This window comes from Salmo salar, chromosome ssa24, assembly GCF_905237065.1.
Source record: "Salmo salar chromosome ssa24, Ssal_v3.1, whole genome shotgun sequence".
NCBI classification, from domain to species: Eukaryota; Metazoa; Chordata; class Actinopteri; order Salmoniformes; family Salmonidae; genus Salmo; species Salmo salar.
This window is the reverse complement of record NC_059465.1, coordinates 42,002,469-42,030,000: the sequence shown is the minus strand read 5'-3', so window position 1 is coordinate 42,030,000 and position 27,532 is coordinate 42,002,469. Positions and strand designations below refer to the sequence as shown.

At 44.4% G+C, this 27,532-nt stretch overlaps 2 protein-coding genes across 5 annotated transcripts in view; one reads left to right on the top strand and one right to left on the bottom strand.

The window, feature by feature from the left end:
- Positions 1 to 9,524, bottom strand: part of mrpl1 (mitochondrial ribosomal protein L1) — a 23,435-nt gene extending 13,911 nt beyond the window's left edge. For both annotated transcript variants that reach the window (XM_014172593.2, XM_014172594.2), the window contains exons 1-3: positions 9,244 to 9,524; positions 3,758 to 3,866; positions 2,917 to 3,184 (exon numbers count right to left, since the gene is read on the bottom strand). In XM_014172593.2, the coding sequence (XP_014028068.1) occupies positions 2,917 to 3,184; positions 3,758 to 3,866; positions 9,244 to 9,286 (420 nt within the window). In that variant the 5' untranslated portion in view covers positions 9,287 to 9,524. The remainder of the gene's footprint in view (positions 1 to 2,916; positions 3,185 to 3,757; positions 3,867 to 9,243) is intronic.
- On the top strand, positions 9,340 to 25,526 carry LOC106585873 (CCR4-NOT transcription complex subunit 6-like). Of its 3 annotated transcripts, none has more exons than XM_014172591.2 (12): positions 9,340 to 9,610; positions 11,770 to 11,891; positions 13,151 to 13,337; positions 13,508 to 13,593; positions 13,808 to 13,897; positions 14,183 to 14,251; positions 17,425 to 17,582; positions 18,312 to 18,466; positions 18,562 to 18,713; positions 19,101 to 19,328; positions 22,698 to 22,882; positions 23,664 to 25,526. In XM_014172591.2, the coding sequence occupies exons 1-12, from the start codon at positions 9,474 to 9,476 to the stop codon at positions 23,892 to 23,894; spliced, it is 1,800 nt and encodes a 599-aa protein (XP_014028066.1). In that variant the 5' UTR covers positions 9,340 to 9,473; the 3' UTR covers positions 23,895 to 25,526. The 3 variants fall into 3 exon arrangements, with proteins under 3 accessions (XP_014028066.1, XP_014028065.1, XP_014028067.1); XM_014172590.2 differs by having other exon boundaries at positions 22,695 to 22,882; XM_014172592.2 differs by having other exon boundaries at positions 9,348 to 9,610; positions 11,754 to 11,891; positions 22,695 to 22,882.
- The last annotated feature ends 2,006 nt before the right edge of the window (positions 25,527 to 27,532 follow it).

Below are 27,532 nucleotides of genomic sequence, written 5' to 3'. Positions count from 1 at the left end.
ATTATATTTGCAACCATTTATTTAACAAAATTCTACAGAAATGCAATTTCCTTGTGCGGAAAACAATAAGTACAGCCCACTTCAATAGCTTGTGTTGCCCCCAGAAATCACTTCACGTAGACGTTTCTTGTGTCTATCGGTCGACTGGGAGGAGTTTTTGTTCACTCTTGCATGTACGGCCCGCTTCAAGTCCCCCACAGCATTTCTACAGGATCAACACCTGGGCTTTGACTCTATAACCCTCCATTTCTAGAGGATCAACACCTGGGCTTTGACTCTATAACCCTCCATTTCTATAGGATCAACACCTGGGCTTTGACTCCATAACCCTCCATTTCTATAGGATCAACACCTGGGCTTTGACTCCATAACCCTCCATTTCTACAGGATCAACACCTGGGCTTTGACTCCATAACCCTCCATTTCTATAGGATCAACACCTGGGCTTTGACTCCATAACCCTCCATTTCTACAGGATCAACACCTGGGCTTTGACTCCATAACCCTCCATTTCTATAGGATCAACACCTGGGCTTTGACTCTATAACCCTCCATTTCTATAGGATCAACACCTGGGCTTTGACTCCATAACCCTCCATTTCTATAGGATCAACACCTGGGCTTTGACTCTATAACCCTCCATTTCTATAGGATCAACACCTGGGCTTTGACTCCATAACCCTCCATTTCTACAGGATCAACACCTGGGCTTTGACTCCATAACCCTCCATTTCTATAGGATCAACACCTGGGCTTTGACTCCATAACCCTCCATTTCTACAGGATCAACACCTGGGCTTTGACTCCATAACCCTCCATTTCTTACTTCTGATCCATTTTTAGTTCAACTTTAGCTTTACCGTTATTTTACCAGGTAAATTAACAGAGAACACATTCTTATTTACAGAAACGACACCCTACACAGGGCAATGTCCCCAATCAGTGCCCTGGGGCATTGGGATATTTGATATACTCATTAGGTATGTAGTATACAGAATGTTAGTATGGGTATTCGAACACAGCCATGCACTCCGACATTAATTGGGGCAAGAGATGCCTGTAGATCACTCGATGTTAGCCTGTACTTCTTTTAAGTATCCTTCTGTCAGCTCTTGGGCTGAATTTGGTGAGACGGCCTGTCCTAGATAGATCACCTGTGGTGTGAAATGTTCTCCCATTTGTCGATTATCTGTCAGACAGTGGAATGATTTGACTTCAAATAGCTTGGAAATGGTTTTGTAACTCCTCAGAGTCATGGGCCTCAGCAATCTCAGAGAGCTTTATTGATCTTGGCATGACATGTTTACCTCACACCTGTATAATTAAGACCAAAACAAAGTTTCTGAATTTTTTTATATAAGACTGGAACCTCCGAGTTACACTAATGATTTTATAATAATTTGCACCTGATTCTAATTGTAGCCATTTGATTGGATGATAAAAGGTAGGGATGTATGAACTTTTTCCACACATGGAAATTGCATAAATTATTGCAAAAGTGTAATTTGTGTTATTTGATAAATTAGGTTATCTGTCAATTAGCGTTGAAAATGAAGATCAAAATACAACTTTTCAGGTTGTGTACTTCCTTACTGCAACGCGGAGCGCCTGGATTACATCCCTTAGCCATGGAATAATGGTCTTATACCACAAACCCGAGGTGCCATTTTGCTCTTTTAAAAGTGGTTACCAAGTTAATTAGAGCAGTATAAAGTGATGTTCGTTAAACTGTCTAAGCTCACAGGAACCCAAAAGTAAAAGATTGTTTACAAAGAAATAAAACAATGTAATTGTAAACAAACACCGAATATGTCTCAAAACACGGTTAAAAATACAATTTTGATATCACGGCTGGTTAGACCTTGCAGCCATAGCGATATCTAGGACTTTGAGAGTGGTTATTTTCCAGCGTCACACCTTAGCCTTTTACCAAAACAGTGGCAGGATGACCCACTTTCGTATTGTTTGAACGGCAGATGGCGGCTTTAACGAGGGGACGCATCAGTGCTACTCCAGACGGGGACGTTGGATACGCTACTGGTGAACTGTGATGAAGCTCAAAATACCTTTTATTCCACATGAAACCCCTTGGAGGAGTGACATCCACCATCTAATATATATATATATATATAGGCCATATAGCAGGCGCCTCGTTGGATGACAACGAACTGTGCGTTTGTTGTTGTTGGTATCAAGCATGTATTAAGCGTTTGGCCAGGTTTTAGAACGACTACCCATGTCAGCTCCTTTCTTCACAACATGTCCGTGACGTAACAATACCTCCGTCAGTAAACGACCCGCCGTAAAAACAAGCAAAACAGAGCAGAGAAATGAACAGACGTTTTTTTTTTTTTTATGATTAGCATTGGGGATCATTTGTATCCAAGTCTGTACAGTGTTGTGGTATCAACAAATTGCTTTCACTGGACATCTTGAAAACAAATCAGAAATAAACAGCACAAAAACGGAAGTATCAGTTATCACTTAGCAATGGCTATGGAGGAGAAAGTGGTGCTCTCTGAACGTTCAGACAGAAACTGCATTGGCCAAACTCTCCATTTCTATATGAATCTGGTTTCATCGTTCCCTGCAGGCATCACCTCTGCCATAACCACAGCTAGACTGCAGAGTGTAGTTCTACAAATTAAGAAGATGAAACAAGTGAGAAAAATTCGGTGAAGATATTCAACACCCGTTGTTAGGACAATAAAGGTTTGCTTTTATTTTTGAAGCAAACTCCACCACTATCCTACCAAGGGGTGTTGAATATCTTCACATCTTTAGTGTGATCTGCTACACTGTTCATGAACAGCTGCTTAAAAAGGGAGGTAGTGACAGCATTTATTTTTCTCTGAAGAGAAGAACTAAAATCGAAAAGAAAAAAATATATATCTGGTATCTTTTGCTAGTCCGTACCTTTTTCTCCAGCTTCATGTCCAACTTGAGGTTGATATAAACAGGCTGGTCCAGAGTTGTATAGTCCAGCGTCTGGAAATTCTTTAGCATGTCCACAGCCACCGCGGTCTCATACACCGGTTTGGGGTAGAACCTGGTCACGTACACGTCATCCACCGGTACCCACGCCGTCAGCCCATACGGTTTGTGACGACCTGTGTTGTCTATAGGCTTCTGCTCTTTCTTCTCCTCTTTCTCTTTGTCATCTTTTTTGTCTTTTTTAAATGTCCTGTAGAGAGAAAATATGTTTGTGTTATTTCAATGCCCTGTAGAGAGAAAATATGTTTGTGTTATTTCAATGCCCTGTAGAGAGAAAATATGTTTGTGTTATTTCAATGCCCTGTAGAGAGAAGAAAATATGTTTGTGTTATTTCAATGCCCTGTAGAGAGAAGAAAATAAGTTTGTGTTATTTCAATGCCCTGTAGAGAGAAGAAAATATGTTTGTGTTATTTCAATGCCCTGTAGAGAGAAGAAAATAAGTTTGTGTTATTTCAATGCCCTGTAGAGAGAAGAAAATATGTTTGTGTTATTTCAATGCCCTGTAGAGAGAAGAAAATATGTTTGTGTTATTTCAATGCCCTGTGGAGAGAAGAAAATATGTTTGTGTTATTTCAATGTCCTGTAGAGATGAAATATGTTTGTGATTTTTTTTGTCTGATGGGTGTTGTCTGATGGGGAATAATGATGTCTAAGATAAATGCATGCCTACATGTAGATGCTCATTCAGCAAACAACACATTGTATGTTCCATCTGACTCTGTGAAAGGAGAACATTCGATGTGTGTGTGTTAAATGACTTACTTCGCGGCAGCATAGGTCCTAACAGGGAGATGTCTGGATGCAACCGGAGAAACACTTGTATATGCTGGAATACCAGCCACCAGGAGATGTCTTTGGCATCCTGCTAAAACTAAGAGAAAACCAACATAGCAGGTCAGCCTGATTATCACCACTAAATTCATTTTCTAGTGGTGTAAAATAACTAAGTTAAAATACTTTGAAGAACCACTTCAAGCTGGAATCCTTAATGGTGAATCAACCACATTAATTTACGATATTACAACAAAGAAGTTAACGCAAACCAACAGTTTTTTCTCTCCCTCAGACATCTAAGCATGCACGATATAAGAGCACAATATATACAGCAATGTTTCCTCCCCTCCCCATGCTGCGGGCCCTTCCTTAGCTCGGCAACAAAAACAATAACAACGGTGGTGGGGCAGCCAGTGGGGCCATTTTTCAAAGACTGTGGATTCCATCTTTAGGTAGTATCTGTACTTCACCGTTAAGATTTGACTCACTAAACAGAGAACATCCCTGGTCACCCCTACTGCCTCTGATCTGGTGGACTCACTAAACAGAGAACATCCCTGGTCACCCCTACTGCCTCTGATCTGGAGGACTCACTAAACAGAGAACATCCCTGGTCACCCCTACTGCCTCTGATCTGGAGGACTCACTAAACAGAGAACATCCCTGGTCATCCCTACTGCCTCTGATCTGGAGGACTCACTAAACAGAGAACATCCCTGGTCACCCCTACTGCCTCTGATCTGGAGGACTCACTAAACAGAGAACATCCCTGGTCCTCCCTACTGCCTCTGATCTGGAGGACTCACTAAACAGAGAACATCCCTGGTCACCCCTACTGCCTCTGATCTGGAGGACTCACTAAACAGAGAACATCCCTGGTCACCCCTACTGCCTCTGATCTGGAGGACTCACTAAACAGAGAACATCCCTGGTCCTCCCTACTGCCTCTGATCTGGAGGACTCACTAAACAGAGAACATCCCTGGTCATCCCTACTGCCTCTGATCTGGAGGACTCACTAAACAGAGAACATCCCTGGTCACCCCTACTGCCTCTGATCTGGAGGACTCACTAAACAGAGAACATCCCTGGTCACCCCTACTGCCTCTGATCTGGAGGACTCACTAAACAGAGAACATCCCTGGTCATCCCTACTGCCTCTGATCTGGAGGACTCACTAAACAGAGAACATCCCTGGTCCTCCCTACTGCCTCTGATCTGGTGGACTCACTAAACAGAGAACATCCCTGGTCCTCCCTACTGCCTCTGATCTGGCATAGTCACTAAACACAAATCCTTTGTTGTAAATGTTTGAGTATGCCCCTGGCTATCCGCTAATAAAAACAAGAAAAGCATACCATCTGGTTTGTTTAAAATAAGGAATTTGAAATTATTTATACTTTTACTTTTGATACTTAAGTATATTTCAAACCAAATACTTTTACTCAATTAGTATTTCACTGGGTGACTTTGAGGGTAAATCCATTTGAAGTCAATAACTTTGACAGCACCTCTTATGGTTTGAAGGAAACCTTCCATACATACAGTGCATTCGGAAAGTATTCAGACCCCTGGATTTTTTCCACATTTTGTTACGTTACAGCCTTATTCTAAAATTGATTAAATTGTTGTTTTACTCTCAATCTACATACAATTCCCCATAATGACAAAGCAAATGCATTAAAAACACAAAACTGAAATATGACATTTACATAAGTATTCAGACCCTTTATTCAGTACTTTGTTGAAGCAGCAATTACAGCCTTGAGTCTTCTTGGGTATGACGCTACAAGCTTGGCACACCTGTATTTGGAGAGTTTCTCCCATTCTTCTCTGCAGATGCTCTCAAGCTCTGTCAGGATGGGTGGGGAGTGTCGCTGCACAGCTATTTTCAGGTCTCTCCAGAGATGTTCGATCGGGTTCAAGTCCGGGCTCTGGCTGGGTCACTCAAGGACATTGAGACTTGTCCTGAAGCCACTCCTGCATTGTCTTGGCTGTGTGCTCTCTGTAGTTTTCTCCGTTCATCTTTCCCTTGATCCTGACTAGTCTCCCAGTCCCTGCTGCTGAAAAACATCCCCACAGCATGATGCTGTCACCACCATGCTTCACCGTAGGGATGGTGCCAGGTTTCCTCCAGATGTGACGCTGGCATTCAGGCCAAAGAGTTCAATATTGGTTTCATGAGACCAGAGAATCTTGTTTCTCATAGTCAAAGTCCTTTAGGTGACTTTTGGCAAACTCCAAGGGGGCTGACATGTGCCTTTTACTGAGGAGTGGCTTCTATCTGTCCACTCTACCATAAAGGCCTGATTTGGTGGAGTTCTGCAGAGATGGTTGTCCTTTTGGAAGATGTTCCCATCTCCACAGAGGAACTCTGGAGCTCTGTCATAGTGACCATCGGGTTCTTGTTCACCTCCCTGACCAAGGCCCTTCTCCCACGATTGCTCAGTTTGGCCAGGCGGCCAGCTCTAGGAAGAGTTTTGGTGGTTCCAAACTTCTTCCATTAAGAATGATGGAGGCCACTGTGTTCTTGGTGACCTTCGATGTTGCAGACATCCTTTCTCGGACCTCTACGGACAATTCCTTCGACCTCATGACTTGGTTTTTTACTCTAACATGCACTGTCAACTGTGGGACCTTAAATAGACAGCTGTATGCCTTTCCAAGTCATGTCCAATTAATTGAATTTAGCACAGCTGGGCTACAATCAAGTTATAGAAATATCTCAAGGCTGATCAATGGAAACAGGATGCACCTGAGCTCAATTTCAAGTCTCATAGCAAAGGGTCTGAATACTTAGGTAAATAAGGTATGTTTTTTTTTTTTTTTTATAAATGTGCAACATGTTCTAAAAACCTGTTTTCGCTTTGTCATTATGGGGTATAGTGTGTAGATTGATTAAATAAAATGTTTCCTCATCAATTTTAGAATAAGGATGTAAAGTAACAAAATGTGGAAAAAGTCACGGGGTCTGAATACTTTTCCAACGGGAAAAAGTCACACTGCCCCGAGCTGGAGATATCAGGTCAGTTACCTTCCCTAGTCAGCTGGAGATATCAGGTCAGTTACCTTCCCTGGTCAGCTGGAGATATCAGGTCAGTTACCTTCCCTGGTCAGCTGGAGATATCAGGTCAGTTACCTTCCCTAGTCAGCTGGAGATATCAGGTCAGTTACCTTCCCTGGTCAGCTGGAGATATCAGGTCAGTTACCTTCCCTGGTCAGCTGGAGATATCAGGTCAGTTACCTTCCCTAGTCAGCTGGAGATATCAGGTCAGTTACCTTCCCTGGTCAGCTGGAGATATCAGGTCAGTTACCTTCCCTGGTCAGCTGGAGATATCAGGTCAGTTACCTTCCCTAGTCAGCTGGAGATATCAGGTCAGTTACCTTCCCTGGTCAGCTGGAGATATCAGGTCAGTTACCTTCCCTAGTCAGCTGGAGATATCAGGTCAGTTACCTTCCCTAGTCAGCTGGAGATATCAGGTCAGTTACCTTCCCTGGTCAGCTGGAGATATCAGGTCAGTTACCTTCCCTGGTCAGCTGGAGATATCAGGTCAGTTACCTTCCCTGGTCAGCTGGAGATATCAGGTCAGTTACCTTCCCTGGTCAGCTGGAGATATCAGGTCAGTTACCTTCCCTGGTCAGCTGGAAATATCAGGTCAGTTACCTTCCCTGGTCAGCTGGAAATATCAGGTCAGTTACCTTCCCTGGTCAGCTGGAGATATCAGGTCAGTTACCTTCCCTGGTCAGCTGGAGATATCAGGTCAGTTACCTTCCCTGGTCAGCTGGAGATATCAGGTCAGTTACCTTCCCTGGTCAGCTGGAGATATCAGGTCAGTTACCTTCCCTAGTCAGCTGGAGATATCAGGTCAGTTACCTTCCCTGGTCAGCTGGAGATATCAGGTCAGTTACCTTCCCTGGTCAGCTGGAGATATCAGGTCAGTTACCTTCCCTGGTCAGCTGGAGATATCAGGTCAGTTACCTTCCCTGGTCAGCTGGAGATATCAGGTCAGTTACATTCCCTAGTCAGCTGGAGATATCAGGTCAGTTACCTTCCCTAGTCAGCTGGAGATATCAGGTCAGTTACCTTCCCTGGTCAGCTGGAGATATCAGGTCAGTTACCTTCCCTGGTCAGCTGGAGATATCAGGTCAGTTACCTTCCCTGGTCAGCTGGAGATATCAGGTCAGTTACCTTCCCTGGTCAGCTGGAGATATCAGGTCAGTTACCTTCCCTGGTCAGCTGGAGATATCAGGTCAGTTACCTTCCCTAGTCAGCTGGAGATATCAGGTCAGTTACCTTCCCTGGTCAGCTGGAGATATCAGGTCAGTTACCTTCCCTAGTCAGCTGGAGATATCAGGTCAGTTACCTTCCCTGGTCAGCTGGAGATATCAGGTCAGTTACCTTCCCTGGTCAGCTGGAGATATCAGGTCAGTTACCTTCCCTGGTCAGCTGGAGATATCAGGTCAGTTACCTTCCCTGGTCAGCTGGAGATATCAGGTCAGTTACCTTCCCTGGTCAGCTGGAGATATCAGGTCAGTTACCTTCCCTGGTCAGCTGGAGATATCAGGTCAGTTACCTTCCCTGGTCAGCTGGAGATATCAGGTCAGTTACCTTCCCTGGTCAGCTGGAGATATCAGGTCAGTTACCTTCCCTGGTCAGCTGGAGATATCAGGTCAGTTACCTTCCCTGGTCAGCTGGAGATATCAGGTCAGTTACCTTCCCTAGTCAGCTGGAGATATCAGGTCAGTTACCACCATCTTTACTTTTACTCAAATATGAACATTTAGTACTTTTTCCACCACTGGACGTTTCAGCTGTCCAGTTAATAGTATATATTTTTTAACACGGGCAATTAGTTAAGAACAAATTCTTATTTACAATGACGGCCTACACTGGCCAAACCAGGACGACGCTGGGTCAATAGTGCGCCGCCCTATGAGACTCCCAATCACGGCCGGTTGTGATACAGCCTGGATTGCTGATTGATTGTTTAAAGTATAGACGCATTTCACCCGACAATCTGTGAAGTTTAGCCAACTTAGAAACATGAAATCAACATATCCAAAAAGCTTTGCATAGTAACGTTAGGGGGAAAAAGTACAGGAATCGTTCAAAACAAGTCAGACATTGTGTCATCACGCCCACCAGCATAGACACTGCTGGGCAGGTCAGTTAACCAAACTAGAAAACGAGTTAGCGCACAGTGGTTAATTGATGGACGCGATTTAACCCTAAAAATACATAGCAATACAACTGGTTAGTTAGTCGATAGTAGCTATAACACTAGAACTTGCTAAAAAAATCTAACCTCGCTAGTTATCGCAATGCTTGCTAACGATAGCTAATTAGCTACTGGCTGGAGTCGGCAGCTAAGAACTAAGCCGGTATTTTATTGGCAAGTAATGATTTATATCGACATTTTATTGTAAAAAGTTGAATTGCATGAGAACAGACATAAAACTGTTTGTGGAACTGACCTTTTACAATCCTCATGCAGGTTGCCATATTTGGTTTATACATGTGTCCTTCATTCAATTCGTCTCGTTTAGAAACGACAGAAACGTCAACTTTGGTTCCGATGGGCACATATAAGGCCCGTGCAAGTTGGAATTCAAAATTGTTAAATTAAATTAGGGTTAAATTAAGGTTATGTTAGGGTTTAGGGAAGGGACTGTCCACCAAGGATCCCGGGTAGCACCGGGTCGTTATGATTCCGGTAAACGGCACGAACGGAAGCCATGTTTGTTGTTCTTCTTTCTCCCTCTTTGGAGTTCGGGACGTTCAGGATCTCCGTCTGTATGTCTTTAACAGTGTCACATCTTCTCTACCACCCTCCGAATGCAGGTAATACAATTTATATTGTCATGGTTACAGATCATTTATTTGGCCGAATGTCTCTCCGTATTTCTGCCGTACATTGTGTGTCACCTCTTTCCAAGGTCCAAGCACAGAGTTTCTTTAGTGTAAATCCCAGCTAGCTTAGTTTGCTTTGTTAGCTAGCTCAGGAGAGGGTGCTCTCTCGATCCGCTTGTCAAATTACTCAAGACCCATGCATCAGCCTTAGGGGGGGGTATTTACTTTAGACACTAACCGGACAACACGTTCAGCTGTGTGTTCAAGTTGTCAGATCTGCGGTTGCAGATGTCACATAAGGTCTCATGATGAATGGGGTTTGACAGCTCACAGCTGGAAACTAAACTTCTCTTACAAAGCAGGCCCGACGCAGTTGCATAGCTGTTGCTACGTTTGACATTTAGCTATACCCACTAAATCAACAACAAGTAATTGTCACTACGTTTACAATCAACGGTAGCTACCATTGCAAATGGCTAGATAACTTTATTGAAATGTACAGTAGCTAGCTAGGTTGGTAAAGCATTTACAATAGTGTTGTAAGTTAGTTATCAGACATAAATAAACCGTGTCTGCAGTTGTCAATTATACTTCGAAAATATATTCTCGGATGACAACCCCAGTGTTTATTTCTTAACATGGGGTCTGCAACCACTCAGCAGCCTAGGAACAAGCCCTATTAAAGCTTTATTTATACTGTGGTGCTGGTGCCACTGTCACCGCAACAGGACATGTGACCGTCTTGTGTTTAAACAGAAAAACAGCTTATGTAACTACTAAGAGCGATCCAAACTTCTTCTAGCCACCCGTGAGTGAAGAACCTACATGCCAAGTATGGACCATATCTTGTGTTCCCTGCAGGTTATAGAAAAGAGCAGAAGCTCTATACTATCAGTTCAGATGCCAGTCCTACCTACCTACAGGTTATGGAACATTTCCTTAAGGAGAAAGCCCCCAAATCTATGTAAAAAAAAAAACACTACAGTAAATAGTATTGTAACGACCCTGCTGGACATCGGGCTCGACTCTGCCTGTTGCATTACAGTATCTATTACCGTTTTTACTATAGCAATACTACAGTATTTATACTATAGTAAACTTTACTACAGTATACTACAGTCATGTCTGCAAAAACACTACAGTGAATACTATAGTATATCAATAGTAATACTACAGTATTTATACTATAATAAACGTTACTAGAGTAATACTACAGTATTTATACTATAATAAACGTTACTATAGTATACTACAGTCATGTCAACAAAAATACTACAGTGAATACTATAGTATATCAATAGTAATGCTACAGTATTTATACTATAATAAACGTTACTATAGTAATACTACAGTATTTATACTATAATAAACGTTACTATAGTATACTACAGTCATGTCCACAACATCACTACAGTGAATACTATAGTATACTACAGTCATGTCCACAAAAATACTACAGTGAATACTATAGTATATCAATAGTAATACTACCGTAGTTATACTATAATAAACATTACTATAGTATACTACAGTCATGTCCACAACAACACTACAGTGAATACTATAGTATATCAATGTAGTAATACTACAGTATTTGGAGTATTTTTTTTTCATATGGTACAATTCTACTTTGTTTTTGTTGGCATAACATTCTAAGTATTTGTTCCCACAACTCCCACTGCATTGAATCAGGTTTATAAAATCAACTTTGAATGACATTCTAGTGTCCAAATGAGTAAGATATTCTGTCAGTCTCATAACTCTATCCCATTATGAGCAGAGCACATACTTTCTTTCAGTTGTCTTTCCATAATCTACCTTGATGGAACTAAGGTGCCTTTATCATTGCATGAGAATTAAATCCCCTAGAGAAAGCAGGTACCTCGGGAGACCATGTGTAATTCAATCTTTGGTGTGTGTCTACTAGCGATTTAACCTGGTTTGTTAGTGTTACCAGGCCGTTTAACCTGGTTTGTTAGTGTTACCAGGCCGTTTAACCTGGTTTGTTAGTGTTACCAGGCCGTTTAACCTGGTTTGTTAGTGTTACCAGGCCTTTTAACCTGGTTTGTTAGTGTTACCAGGCCGTTTAACCTGGTTTGTTAGTGTTACCAGGCCTTTTAACCTGGTTTGTTAGTGTCCGTGTTCCTCAGATTAACAGGTATGCCAAAGGAAAAATATGATTCCCCGGATCCTCGTCGACTATACACCATCATGTCAGCCGAGGAGGTAGCCAACGGGAAGAAGTCACACTGGGCCGAGCTGGAGATATCAGGTCAGTTATCTTTCCTGGTCAGTCAGTCAGTCAACCAGTCAGTCAGCTGGAGCTATCAGGTCAGTTATCTTTCCTGGTCAGTCAGTCAGTCAACCAGTCAGTCAGCTGGAGCTATCAGGTCAGTTATCTTTCCTGGTCAGTCAGTCAGTCAACCAGTCAGTCAGCTGGAGCTATCAGGTCAGTTATCTTCCCTGGTCAGTCAGTCAGTCAACCAGTCAGTCAGCTGGAGCTATCAGGTCAGTTATCTTCCCTGGTCAGTCAGTCAGTCAACCAGTCAGTCAGCTGGAGCTATCAGGTCAGTTATCTTCCCTGGTCAGTCAGTCAGTCAACCAGTCAGTCAGCTGGAGCTATCAGGTCAGTTATCTTCCCTGGTCAGTCATTCAGGTAGTCAGTCAACCAGTTACCTGGAGATATCAGGTTAGTTACCTTCCCTGGTCAGTCAGTCAGTCAGTCAACCAGTCAGTCAGCTGGAGATATCAGGTCAGTTACCTTTCCTGGTCAGTCAACCAGTCGTTTAGCTGGAGATATACAGTACCAGTCAAAAGTTTGGACACACCTACTCTTTCCAGGGTTTTTCTTTATTTTTGAAAACTATTTTCTACATTGTAGAATAATAGTGAAGACATCAAAACTATGAAATAACACATATGAAATCATGTCGTAACCAAAAGTAAGTGTTAAACAAATCAAATCAATATTTTATATTTAAGATTCTTCAACGTAGCCACCCTTTGCCTTGATGACAGTTTTGCACACTCTTGGTATTATCTCAACCAGCTTCTGGTACTGTATGTTCAGTTAACTTCCCGGGTCAGTCAGTGAGGGCGCGTCCAATCTGGCACGTTGATTTTATCCGTATTTCCAGTGCTTTCTCAATGGGAGTTGTACATTGATGGACAGCGGAGAATACACGTACCTATCCAGAAAATGTCGATCCGTTTTCACAGACAAAATGTTCAAATGAGTTGAGCTTTTGATAGGTCTATTTTAAAAGTTAGCCAATTACAAAAGAGGACACGCGTAGGGTCCACAGACCATAATTCATCCATTCTCATTTGGTGTTCGTTCTCCACTGATCAGTTTGGCTGCGCCTTATGTCAGTCAATCAGTCAGTAAATTTTTCAGTCTGTCAATGAGAAAAAGACAGACAGTTTGAAAAAGCTAATGTAAACAAATGATCTGTCCTCTGATAATGCAGTATTGGAAGCCTTCGCTGTAGCGTTTAGCTCTAACAAGTATCTCATTAATCTCCTCTCCAGGTCGGGTCAGGACTCTGAGCAGCTCTCTGTGGACCCTCACCCACCTGACGGCTCTACATATCAACGACAACAATCTGAGTCGCATCCCGCCCGACATCGGCAAGCTGCCACACCTCATCTACTTGAACCTGTCCTCCAATAAGCTCCGGAGCCTGCCCGCCGAACTCGGAAACATGGTGTGTCTCAGGTAAGAGCTCCCGTGTGGTGGTAAGGTCCTGAAGTGGTGGTGGTAATGCTAAAATTGTGGGTTCAGTTCCCACTGGGATCACCATGATGATCACTATTCAGTCAATTCTATCCTCAGATTTAATTTAATTTGTAATTTTTCAACTGTTTCTCCTATCACTTATTCTCCAGGGAATTGCTTTTAAACAACAATCTTTTACGAGTTTTACCTTACGAACTCGGGCGGCTTTTCCAGTTACAAACCCTGGGGTTAAAAGGTATGTATTTGTTTTAAAGGTTAATCACAGTTCATATTGATTATCAACATTATTGATTTTAATGGCGAGTAACAAAAGCTTATAAAAAAAAGTGCTTATGATTTGGATAAAGTGCCTCTGCAGGTAATCCTAGTCTATTATCTGTTGTGCAGGTAACCACAGTATTAGATAGATAACCTATTATTAATGCTTATGATATTGTATCTCTGTGCAGGTAACCCTTTGTCCCAAGACATCCTCAACCTGTACCAGGAATCAGATGGAACCAGAAAACTCTTGAACTACATGCTCGACAATCTAGCAGGTAAAGTACTGAACGACTACATGCCGCAATCCAGCAGGTAGATAGATGGTTGTTGAACTACATGCACGGCAATCAAGATGATAAATGGTTCCACCGATTCATGTTACAGGAAAACCATCGACACTGCTCATGCAAATTTAAGCAGCCATTAGGTGTAAACCTAACAGGGGCACCACACCTGAATTGTCTTATTGTCTTCTCCTGAACCAGAGAGCATTAAAGGCCAAATTCTCCTTCTAATGAATCATGTAGTTAATTGGTTAATTGTGTCCTTTCTTTATTTAGTGCACCCAGAACAACTCCCCCAGAGACCTTGGATCACCTTGAAGGAGCGAGACCCAATGATCCCCACAGGTACTTCAGGATAACTCCTTACCCACTGGTCCCAATGGTAGCTACGACATTACTGGTCCCAATGGTAGCTACGACATTACTGGTCCCAATGGTAGCTGCGACATTACTGGTCCCAATGGTAGCTTCGACATTACTGGTCCCAATGGTAGCTGCGACATTACTGGTCCCAATGGTAGCTTCGACATTACTGGTCCCAATGATAGCTGCGACATTACTGGTCCCAATGGTAGCTGCGACATTACTGGTCCCAATGGTAGCTTCGACATTACTGGTCCCAATGGTAGCTGCGACATTACTGGTCCCAATGGTAGCTGCGACATTACTGGTCCCAATGGTAGCTGCGACATTACTGGTCACAATGGTAGCTGCGACATTACTGGTCCCAATGGTAGCTACGACATTACTACCCCCTGGCCCCAATGGTAGCTACAATAGTTATTATTGTCACTGAATAGCAATGATTGATGTACTATTGTTATTAGAACTAGTAGTGCTATTGTTGTTGTTGTAGTAGTAGTAGTAGTAGTAGCAGCATCAGTAGTAGTAGTAGTAGTAGCAGCATCAGTAGTAGTAGTATCAGCAGCAGTATCAGTAGGAGTAGTAGCAGCAGTAGTGGTAGTTGCAGTAGTAGGTTGTTGTCCAGGGTCACGCCAAGGTTTGTTGCACTCTGGGAGGGGGACACCGTGGAGTTGTCAATCATGATGGAGAGGTCTTGAAGCGGGCGGGCCTTCCTCGGGAGGAAGAGCACCACCTTCTTGTTGAGTTTGAGGTGGTGGGCCGACATCCAAGCTGAGATATCTGCCAGGCACAAAGAGATGTGTGTCGCCACCTGGGTGTCAGAAGGTGGATGGAGAAAAATAATTGAGTGTCATCCGCATAGCAATGATAGGAGAGACCATGTGAGGATATGATGGAGCTGAGTGAATTGGTATATAGAGAGAAGAGGAGAGGGCCTAGAACCGAGCCCTGGGGGACACCAGTAGTGAGAGTACGTGGTACAGACAAAGATCCTCTCCATCCTCAGACTATGAGAGAAAACATAGTCCGATGAAGAGAGCAGCTGGATTAGCAGTGTTCTCTGGCATGATCCATGTCTTCGTCAGGGACAAAAAGACAAGGGACTAAAGGGCAGCTTAGGCTGAGATGAACTCAGCGTTCTTGACCTCAGATCAGCAGTTCTAAACACTGCCAGAGACTCAGAATTCCACATGGGTGGTGAGCGCAGGATACACTAAATTTAGAAGGGTTGTAGCCAAGGGGTTGGGGAGCGTCTGTAAAGCCTGCAGGGAGAGTAGCAAACAAGTATAGAAAACACACACACATAGTTGACAAAGCTACAAAAGAGCAACATTTGATCGTCGTGAAAATCACTAGGTAAGATACTCAAGTGAGAGAATGGTGTGGAGCCTTTCTCTGTCCTTCCTCGAACAACTCGGCAGAACCATCTTTGTTTTGGCGATGGTCTTAGTTTTGCGACACGGCCGCCACTGACAAAACAGGGGAGACTGAAGTACTAATTGCTAATTGCCTTGCAAAGGTGAAAGCGCACACCTCCCAGTACTAATTGCCTAGGAGCGGAGAAACCACTCCCCCTCCAATACACATTGCCCTGCCCCTTGATCCTGGTTGATGTGTCAACAATCATCTGCAAGTTAATAGCAGTCAGCAGTTCACACAGCAAGTAGTCTACTGGGAAAACAGTCACCACAACAGACATAGACAAAAAGGCAGTACTAGTCCACAACAGATAAAGACAGTACTAGACCACAACAGATAAAGACAGTACTAGTCCACAACAGATAGACAGTACTAGTCCACAACAGATAAAGACAGTACTAGACCACAACAGATAAAGACAGTACTAGTCCACAACAGATAAAGACAGTACTAGACCACAACAGATAAAGACAGTACTAGTCCACAACAGATAGACAGTACTAGTCCACAACAGATAAAGACAGTACTAGACCACAACAGATAAAGACAGTACTAGTCCACAACAGATAAAGACAGTACTAGACCACAACAGATAAAGACAGTACTAGTCCACAACAGATAAAGACAGTACTAGACCACAACAGATAAAGACAGTACTAGACCACAACAGATAAAGACAGTACTAGTCCACAACAGATAGACAGTACTAGACCACAACAGATAAAGACAGTACTAGACCACAACAGATAAAGACAGTACTAGTCCACAACAGATAAAGACAGTACTAGACCACAACAGATAAAGACAGTACTAGTCCACAACAGATAAAGACAGAGAGACAGTACTAGACCACAACAGATAAAGACAGTACTAGTCCACAACAGATAAAGACAGTACTAGACCACAACAGATAAAGACAGTACTAGTCCACAACAGATAAAGACAGTACTAGTCCACAACAGATAAAGACAGTACTAGACCACAACAGATAAAGACGGTACTAGTCCACAACAGATAAAGACAGTACTAGACCACAACAGATAAAGACAGTACTAGACCACAACAGATAAAGACAGTACTAGACCACAACAGATGAAAGACAGTACTAGACCACAACAGATAGACAGAAAGACAGTACTAGACCCCAACAGATAAAGACAGTACTAGACCCCAACAGATAAAGACAGTACTAGACCACAACAGATAAAGACAGTACTAGACCACAACAGATAAAGACAGTACTAGTCCACAACAGATAAAGACAGTACTAGACCACAACAGATAAAGACAGTACTAGACCACAACAGATAAAGACGGTACTAGACCACAACAGGTAAAGGCAGTACTAGACCACAACAGATAAAGACAGAAAGACAGTACTAGACCACAACAGATAAAGACAGTACTAGACCACAACAGATAAAGACAGTACTAGTCCACAACAGATAAAGACAGTACTAGACCACAACAGATAAAGACAGTACTAGACCACAACAGATAAAGACGGTACTAGACCACAACAGGTAAAGGCAGTACTAGACCACAACAGATAAAGACAGAAAGACAGTACTAGACCCCAACAGATAAAGACAGTACTAGACCACAACAGATAAAGACAGTACTGATACTGATCACTCCTGTGGCAGTACTACATGCGTCATGATGCATGCCATTGAGTTGTTGATGGTGTTTTAATAACTCCCCCCCACCTCCCTGCTCCTCCCTCCCTCTCCTAGCCATGTTCACAGTGATGTGTTACAACGTGCTGTGTGATAAGTATGCAACGCGTCAGCTGTACGGCTACTGTCCCTCCTGGGCCCTCAACTGGGAGTACAGGAAGAAGGGCATCATGGAGGAGATTACACACTGTGACGCTGACATCATCAGTCTACAGGTAGGGTCTGACATCATCAGTCTACGGGTAGGGTCTGGCATCATCAGTCTACGGGTAGGGTCTGGCATCATCAGTCTACGGGTAGGGTCTGACATCATCAGTCTACGGGTAGGGTCTGGCATCATCAGTCTACGGGTAGGGTCTGGCATCATCAGTCTACGGGTAGGGTCTGACATCATCAGTCTACGGGTAGGGTCTGGCATCATCAGTCTACAGGTAGGGTATGACATAATCCGTCTACGGGTAGGGTCTGGCATCATCAGTCTACGGGTAGGGTCTGGCATCATCAGTCTACGGGTAGGGTTTGGCATCATCAGTCTACGGGTAGGGTCTGACATCATCAGTCTACGGGTAGGGGCTGGCATCATCAGTCTACGGGTAGGGCCTGGCATCATCAGTCTACGGGTAGGGTCTGGCATCATCACTCTACGGGTAGGGTATGACATCATCAGTCTAAGGGTACTGTAAGGTCTGGCACGTCTAGAGGTAGTTAGGTTGGCCGTGAGTTGGAGGTGTTGAATATTGTTGCGGAAAACAGAAGCTCCCGTTTAACTGCACTTGCAAAGTATCACAAATGTATTTTCTGTGCAACGTAGCCTATGCAAGATGAGAACCAACCATGGTTCACACATTCTCTGTGAGGAACGTTGGCTTGTTGAATTATTCCATAACATCTTAAATGCAAACTTTTGTCCCAGAAATTGAATCGTCTTGGTCGTTTGTCCTTAGGAGGTGGAGACGGAGCAGTACCACGCTCTCTTTCTGGAGACACTGAAGGAACGTGGGTATGACGGGTACTTCTGCCCAAAGTCTCGTGCCAAACTGGTCTCGGAACAGGAGAGGAAACACGTGGACGGGTGTGCCGTGTTCTTCAAAACAGAGAAGTGAATCAATCAATCAATTTCTTTTTACATCAGTGGTTCTTTATCTGTGCTCGATTTGAGCTCGCCTCTTGAACCCATGTCTGGTTATGTTTCAGATTTACTCTGGTGCAGAAACACACTGTGGAGTTCAACCAGGTTGCCATGGCGAACTCTGAGGGTTCAGAGGTCATGTTGAACAGGGTCATGACCAAGGACAACATCGGGGTCGCTGTCCTGCTGGAGGTCAACAAGGACATGTTCTCTGGTGGTGAGGAAAACTGTTAATCAGTCAGTCAGTCAGACAAGTTCTCTGGTGGTGAGAAACCTGGTGGTCAGTCAACAATAATTATTTGTGAAGCGTTCTCTGCCTGTGGAGATACTGTAACGTTTGGAGTCATTTTCCCAGTACCAGATTGAACCAGTAGATGGCAGTCCCTGCTCTTCAAACTGACAAGTTCTAAAATGACTACAGTTTGTTGTTAACTCACACCATTGTTCGTGGGGGGAAAAAAACACACTATATGTCTGCCTTTGTGCAATTCGTCCTAAAAAAGTTCAGATGAGTTCAACTCACAAAAATAGAAAATGTTTCATTGGTTTTCATTCATACGTGTCTGTGTAGCCTCAGCCTAAAATCACCGTGTCTGTTCCTCAGGCTTGAAGCCGCTGCAGGAGAAACAGCTGATCCTGGTGGCCAACGCCCACATGCACTGGGACCCGGAGTTCTGTGACGTCAAGCTGATCCAGACCATGATGTTCCTGTCTGAGTTAAAGAGCATCACTGAAAGGCACCTGAGCTCCGTGGGAACAGGCTCCCCGACCTCCAACCCAGCCCCTATCCCCATCGTGCTCTGTGCTGACCTCAACTCCCTGCCCGACTCTGGTAAGAACCTAACCCTAACTCACACCCAGCCCCTATCCCTATCGTGCTCTGTGCTGACCTCAACTCCCTACCTGACAAACAAGAAAATGCTCACCCAGATGCGCCGCTCCTAGTGGCCGGGGAGTTTAATGCAGGGAAACTGAAATCATGTTTGACCTCATTTCTACCAGCATGTCACCTGTACAGCTAGAGGAGACACAACTCTCGATCACCTTTACTCCACACACAGAGACACATAAGAAGTTCGCCCTCTAGCCCTCCATTTTGGCAAATCTGACCATAACTCCATCCTCTTAATTCTTACTTACAAGCAAAAACTCGGAACAGGAAGTACCAGTGATGCGCTTTCTAATACAGAAGTGGTCCGATGAAGCGTATGCTAAGCTACAGGACTGTTTCGCTAGCACAGACTGGAATATGTTCCGGGATACATCCGATGACATTGAGGAGTTTACCTCATCTGTCACCGGCTTCATTAATAAGTGCATCCACGACGTAGTCCCCATAGTGACCGTACGTACATATCCCAACCAAAAGCCATGGATTACAGGCAACATCCGCAATGTGCTAAAGGCTAGAGCTGCCGCTTTTAAGGAGCGGGACACAAATCCGGACGCTTATATGAAATCCCACTGTGCCCTCCGACGAACCATCAAACAGGCAAAGTGGCAGTACAGGACTAAGATCGAATCCTACTACGCCGGCTCTGACGCTAGTCAGCTGTGGCAAGGCTTGCAAACTATCACAGATTACAAAGAGACTACTTTCTATGCTCGCTTCGAGGCAAGCAACACTGAACCATGCATGAAAGCACCAGCTGTTCCGGATGACTGTGTGATCACGCTCTCCGTAGTCGATGTAAGACCATTAAACAGGTCAACATTTACAAGGCCGCAGGGCCAGATGGATTACCAGGACGCATACTCAGACCATGCGCTGACCAGCTGGCAAGTGTCTTCACTGACATTTTCAACCTGTCTCTGACCCAGTCTGTAATACCGACATGTTTCAAACAGACCAACATAGTTCCCGTGCCCCAGAACACCAAGGTAAACTGTCTAAATGACTATCGCCCTATAGCACACACATCTGTAGCTATTAAATGCTTTGAAAGGTTGGTCATGGCTCACATCAACGCAATCACCCCAGACACCCTGGACCCACTCCAATTTGCATACCGTCAAAACAAATCCACAGATGATGCGATCTCTATTGCACTCCACACTGCCCTTTCCCACCTAGACAAAAGGAACACCTACATGAGAATGCTGTTTATCAACTACAGATCAGCGATCAACACCACAGTGCCCTCCAAGCTCATCACTAAGCTAAGGACCCTGGGATGAAACACCTCTCTCTGTATCGCAATTGGATACTGGACTCTCTGATTGGCCGCCCCCAGGTGGGAGTGTAGGCAAAACGCATCCGCCACGCTGACCCTTAAATAGGGGGCCCCTCAAGGGTGCGTTCTTAGCCCCCTTCTGAACTCCCTGCGTGGCCCAACACCATCATTAAGTTTGTTGACGACACGACGGTGGTAGGCCTGATCACCGACGATGATGAGACAGACTACAGGGAGGAGGTCAGAGACTGTCGGGACAACAACCTCTCCCTCAACGTCAGCAAGACAAAGGAGCTGATCGTGGACTACAGGAAGTGGAGGGCCGAGCACGCCCCCATTCACATCGAAGGGGCTGTAGTGGAGACGGTCGAGAGCTTCAAGTTCCTTGGTGTCCACATCACTAAGGACCTATCATGGTCCAAACACACCAACACAGTCGTGAAGAGGGCACGACAACACCTCTTCCCCCTCAGGAGGCTGAAAAGATTTGGCATGGGACCCTCAGTTCCTCAATCAGTTCTACAGCTGCACCATTGAGAGCATCTTGACTGGCTGCATCATCGCTTGGTATGACAACTGCTCGGCATCCGACCGTAAGGTGCTACAGAGGGTAGTGCGTACGGCCCAGTACATCACTGGGGCCAAGTTCCCTGTCACCCAGGACCTCTATACAAGGCGGTGTCAGAGGAAGGCCCTCTTAAATGGTCAAGGACTCCAGCCACCCAAGTCATAGACTGTTCTCTCTGCTACCGCACGGTTTCCGGAGCGCCAAGTCTTAAACCAAAAGGCTCCTAGAAAGCTTCTGCCGTAAGACTGTTGAACCTTTAATCAAATGGCTACCCATACTTTCTGCTTTTCACCCATGCCTACATGTACATAGTCAATCAATCACCTAACCATACCTACATGTACATATTACCTCAATCAATCACCCCAACTACCTCGTACATCAGTACACTGACTCAGTACCGGTACTCCTTGTATAAAGCCTCGTTATTATTGTGATATTACTTTATTTTTATCTATTTGCAAATTTTCATACTTTTTAACTGCATTGTTGGGAAAGTACTCGAAAAAATAATCATTTCACGGTGAACTCTACACTTGTTGTGTTCGGCTCATGTGACAAATACAAAAAAAAAAGTGATTTGACTCTGGTAAGAACCTTAGCATAGAAATAGAATAAATAAACGGGAAAAGCCCCCCTCACAGAAGGAGTTGGCTGGGGATTCTCATTCTTGTAATTGTATTTCTAGAGTCCTGTGGGTGAAGCTATGCCTACATAGGGGTGCTAATTTAAAAAGGCCTTGAGGCCGATACGTAAAGCTTATTAAAGAGCAGTATGTGGGTTTCTCCTTCTCATTTCTAGAGAAGTGACATGGCTCAGAATCACTGTGACCTTTTTCCTCCTCTCCTCGTGTGATTTTATTATGAATGACACAATCGATATGCTTTTTGCATTGTTTACACAACAGTACTGTGTCTGTGTGTAGTCTGGAGTCGCTAGGGCAACGGGCCTGCCTGCTCTGCTCGGAGAACGTGGCGGCGGAGCAGACGGGCTGAGAACGGAGAGGAGGGGGAAAAAAACAGAAGGAACTCGAGCTGCAGTGGCAGCTGTACAGATAACTCATCCAAAAGGGCTTTGACTTCTCAAACACGGCAGAAAGCTAACATCATCATGATGCCCTGTCACCTTATTCATTCAGCCACTTACTTAGAGAACTATCTACCCCAACTCTGAATTAACTGTTTCAATGCCCACCCTCTCTCTACACCCTGTATTAACTGTTTCCATGCCCCCCCCCTTCTCTACACCCTGTATTAACTGTTTCCATGCCCCCCCCCTTCTCTACACCCTGTAGTAACTGTTTCCATGCCCCCCCTCTACCCTCTGTAGTAACTGTTTCCATGCCCCCCCTCTACCCTCTGTAGTAACTGTTTCCATGCCCCCCCTCTACCCTCTGTAGTAACTGTTTCCATGCCCCCCCTCTACCCTCTGTAGTAACTGTTTCCATGCCCCCCAGGAGTAGTGGAGTACCTGAGTAACGGTGGTGTAGCGGAGAATCACAAGGACTTCAGAGAGCTGCGCTACAACGAAGCTCTCACCAACTTCAGCTGCCAAGGCAACGGCAGCATCACTCACAGCTTCCAGTTGAAGAGCGCCTACCAGGACAGCCTCATGTCTTATACCAACTACACCTACGACTTTAAGGTAGGCTACGCGTCTATAGGCTAACCCTACCCCTAACCCTAACCCTACCCCTACCCCTAACCCTACCCCTAACCCTAACCCTAACCCTAACCCTACCCCTACCCCTACCCCTAACCCCTAACCCTATGAGGACAGTCCCTATAGTCTACCACTAACCCTATGAGGACAGTCCCTATAGTCTACCCCTAACCCTATGAGGACAGTCCCTATATAGGGCTATATAGGACAGCCTCATGACTTACATCAAATACACATACGACTTCAAGGTTAAGCTGACTGGGTACTGTCGCTCTCTCTCTCTCACTCCTTCCCTCTCTCTTTCCCTCCTCTCTCTCTTTTTTTCTCTCTCTTTTTCTCTCTCTCCCTCTTTTCTCTCTCTCTCTCCCTCTCTTGCTGTACTTCTTCTCTCTTCTTTTCTTACTCTCTCCTTCCATTTCTCTCCCTCCTCTCTCTGTCCCTCCGCCTTTCTCCCTCTCCATCGCTCTCTCTCTCTCTGCCTCCGCTCTCGCTCTCCCTCTCGCTGTACTCCTTCTCTCCCCCCTCTCTCCTTCCATCTCTCCCTCCTCTCTGTCCATCTGTCTTTCTCCCTCCTTCTCTCTGTCTCTCTCTCTCTCTGCCTCCTTCCCTCTCTCTCTCTCTCTCCATCACCCCATACTGTAAAGCAAATTGTCAACATTACAGAGCATCCATGATGCTAAAGTATATTTTAGAATATTTGAACGTATAGCAATGCTAACAAGATCTTTCTCCGTTCTTTATTTCTTCCTCCCTCGCTGTGCAGGGCATAATCGACTACATCTTCTTCTCCAAGACTCACATGTCTGTAGCCGGCTTGCTGGGTCCCCTGGAATCTCAGTGGTTAACGGACAACAACATCACCGGCTGTCCCCACCCCCACATCCCCTCGGATCACTTCTCTCTGCTCGCCCAGCTGGAGCTCCACTCGCCCCTCACCACCACCTCCTCCTCCTCCTCCTCCCTCAACGGCCTGCACCTGCCTGTCCACAGGTAGTGGTTGTCCCGACCACTCACCCCTGACCCCTTTGAACCTTGACCTTTGAACCCCTAATGCCCAGCCTCCTCTGCCGAAAAGGACCTTGTACATTTTCTTATCGTGTCCCGAATCACAAACCATCCAAGGAACTCCGACGCAGACAACCCATTCCCCAAAGGAGTGAAGTATTCTCCCCGTACTGATCCTTTTTTTAACCTCCATTTTGCACACAGACTGTATTTCTGTTTGTTTTGCTTGTTGGTTTTTTTTCGTCCATTTGAACGGCTTGATACCAAATCATGTTTTGTGTTGTTTTCTGGTCATATGCTACTGCTGCTGCCCGCCTCCTTGGAAACTCCCAAGTGTGTGTCAGAAATAGCACCCTATTCCCTATATAGTGCACTACTTTTGACCAGGACCCAATGCGATATAGGAAATAGGTTTCCATTTGGGAGGAAGCCCCAAATTCAGGTTATCCTGGTCTGATGTCAGACCACCTGATGTGTTTTTGCCTGGGCCCGGTCTGGGTGGGCCCGGTCTGGGTGGGCCCGGTCTGGGTGGCCTGGCTGAGAGTAAGAAAAGCTTTTTGCCATAATCTAATAAAAGTACGAGTACAGCTGCCATCTGGGTTTCTCTCTGGTTGAGAAATCCACTCCTCTAGACAAGTTATGACACCCAGAGTTCTACTGAATTGCATTTGCTGATCATGTTAAAGTTACCGTCGTTTCATCATACCCCCAAACAGGACTTTTTCTTCCTTCTCCAAAATGACGGTGGTGTTGGACTTTTCACTACTGCTCTATTTGGAGTTAAGTTTAGTAAGAAGAGTATTTTTTTTTTTTTTTATCGAAATGTGAAATGTTGTCATCTCCAGCATGTGTCGATGGAAGCCTATAAGGGTCAATCAGTGAACAGGATCCCAGCATTACTATTGTATCTCAAACACAGCTTCAGTATTAACATAATTTGCTCTCAGCTTCTCATTCTGCTATGTAAGTTGACACTATGCATTGATTTTCCCTCGCCTGTTTGAGTGGTGTGTGTGTGCGCTCCTGACCCAAAGAAAATTATCAGATTTTTTTTTCTTTTTTTTTCCGGTTGCACCTTTTCAAAAGACCACAAAATTACAGCAACAAAATGTCCCAGAAATTATCCTTGAAATTATTTTAAAAAAACTTCACCAGAAATGTCACTTACAAGAGTAGGTTTTAAACAGAAAGTCATCATCATATTTAGTCTTTAGCTTTTAAACTGCAGTGTTTTTTTTTAATACCTTTTAAAATCTTAATTAGCCCAACTTCCCTGAGGCAAATAGCCCCAAGAGTCCTCCATCAATCAATTTAAAGATTGATTGGTTGATTGATTGATAGAAGAATCTTCCCGAAACCAATCAGATTTGCTTGCCATGTGTTGCCATATCTATTTATTAACATGAGAAAGGGTTTGGTTTGTTTCCAAGCCAGATGCCATTATAATAACATCAGTGATCTTATACCCCATTGCAGAGCTGAATATATTTCTAAAGGCTTGAGACAACTGCAGGGGGTTTTTAAGGTCTATGCTATAGCTAGATAGCACTAGCTTCTAAACCATTGTAAATGTGTTTTGTGTAAGTTATGTCAGAAAAATACTTTACGGTTCCATCCAAAATGGCTCTCTTATTACCTAATATAGGGCATTACTTTTAACCAGGGCCCATTGTGTAGTGCATTATGTAGGGAATAGGTTGCTCTTTAGGACACAGCCTAACTCAATGTGATAGCCCCTTGCTGAGGTAGGATCCAGGGCTACCTCTTCCGTTCATCAGTGTTAGCCCCTTATTGAGGTAGGATCCAGGGCTACCTCTTCCGTTCATCAGTGATAGCCCCTTGCTGAGGTAGGATCCAGGGCTACCTCTTCCGTTCATCAGTGTTAGCCCCTTATTGAGGTAGGATCCAGGGCTACCTCTTCCGTTCATCAGTGTTAGCCCCTTACTGAGGTGGGATCCAGGGCTACCTCTTCCGTTCATCAGTTAGCCCCTTATTGAGGTAGGATCCAGGGCTACCTCTTCCGTTCATCAGTGTTAGCCCCTTATTGAGGTAGGATCCAGGGCTACCTCTTCCGTTCATCAGTGTTAGCCCCTTATTGAGGTAGGATCCAGGGCTACCTCTTCCGTTCATCAGTGTTAGCCCCTTATTGAGGTAGGATCCAGGGCTACCTCTTCCGTTCATCAGTGTTAGCCCCTTATTGAGGTAGGATCCAGGGCTACCTCTTCCGTTCATCAGTGTTAGCCCCTTATTGAGGTAGGATCCATGGCTACCTCTTCCGTTCATCAGTGTTAGCCCCTTATTGAGGTAGGATCCATGGCTACCTCTTCCGTTCATCAGTTAGCCCCTTACTGAGGTAGGATCCAGGGCTACCTCTTCCATTCATCAGTGTTAGCCCCTTATTGAGGTAGGATCCAGGTCTACCTCTTCTGTTCATCAGTTAGCCCCTTATTGAGGTAGGATCCATGGCTACCTCTTCCGTTCATCAGTTAGCCCCTTATTGAGGTAGGATCCAGGCCTACCTCTTCCAATCATCAGTGTTAGCCCCTTATTGAGGTAGGATCCATGGCTACCTCTTCCGTTCATCAGTGTTAGCCCCTTATTGAGGTAGAATCGATGGCTACCTCTTCCGTTCATCAGTGTTAGCCCCTTATTGAGGTAGGATCCAGGGCTACCTCTTCCGTTCATCAGTGTTAGCCCCTTATTGAGGTAGAATCGATGGCTACCTCTTCCGTTCATCAGTTAGCCCCTTATTGAGGTAGGATCCATGGCTACCTCTTCCGTTCATCAGTTAGCCCCTTATTGAGGTAGGATCCAGGCCTACCTCTTCCGATCATCAGTGTTAGCCCCTTACTGAGGTAGGATCCATGGCTACCTCTTCCGTTCATCAGTGTTAGCCCCTTATTGAGGTAGAATCGATGGCTACCTCTTCCGTTCATCAGTGTTAGCCCCTTATTGAGGTAGGATCCAGGGCTACCTCTTCCGTTCATCAGTGTTAGCCCCTTATTGAGGTAGAATCGATGGCTACCTCTTCCGTTCATCCGTGTTAGCCCCTTATTGAGGTAGGATCCAGGGCTACCTCTTCCGTTCATCAGTGTTAGCCCCTTATTGAGGTAGGATCCAGGCCTACCTCTTCCGTTCATCAGTTAGCCCCTTATTGAGGTAGGATCCATGCCTACCTCTTCCGTTCATCACCTAGACTAGAGTTCCTTTTTGAGTGAAACCAAATAAAAACCTGTTGCTTTGTGAAAACTTTCAAAGCCCTAGGTCCGTTACAATGACTTGGATCATGTCCAGTGGAGTCCGAATTTATTGACACCCTTGATAAAGATGAGAAATAATAAATGTATAAAATCAATCATTCAAATACTGAGCTATATTGTATGCTCAACAAAATGGGAAATTATATTATTTTATACTGATACAATTGCTGAGAGAAAGAGATTTTGTCTAACAAGTCATGCTTTTTTTGCTCTCAAAAAGGTAAGGGTCAAAATTATTGACACCCCTGAAGACTCTTAGCAATAAAGTAGTCAAAGGTTTAGTATTTGGTCCCATATTCCTAGCATGCAATGATTACATCAAGCTTGTAACTCTAGTAACTTGTTGGATGCATTTGCAATTCATTTT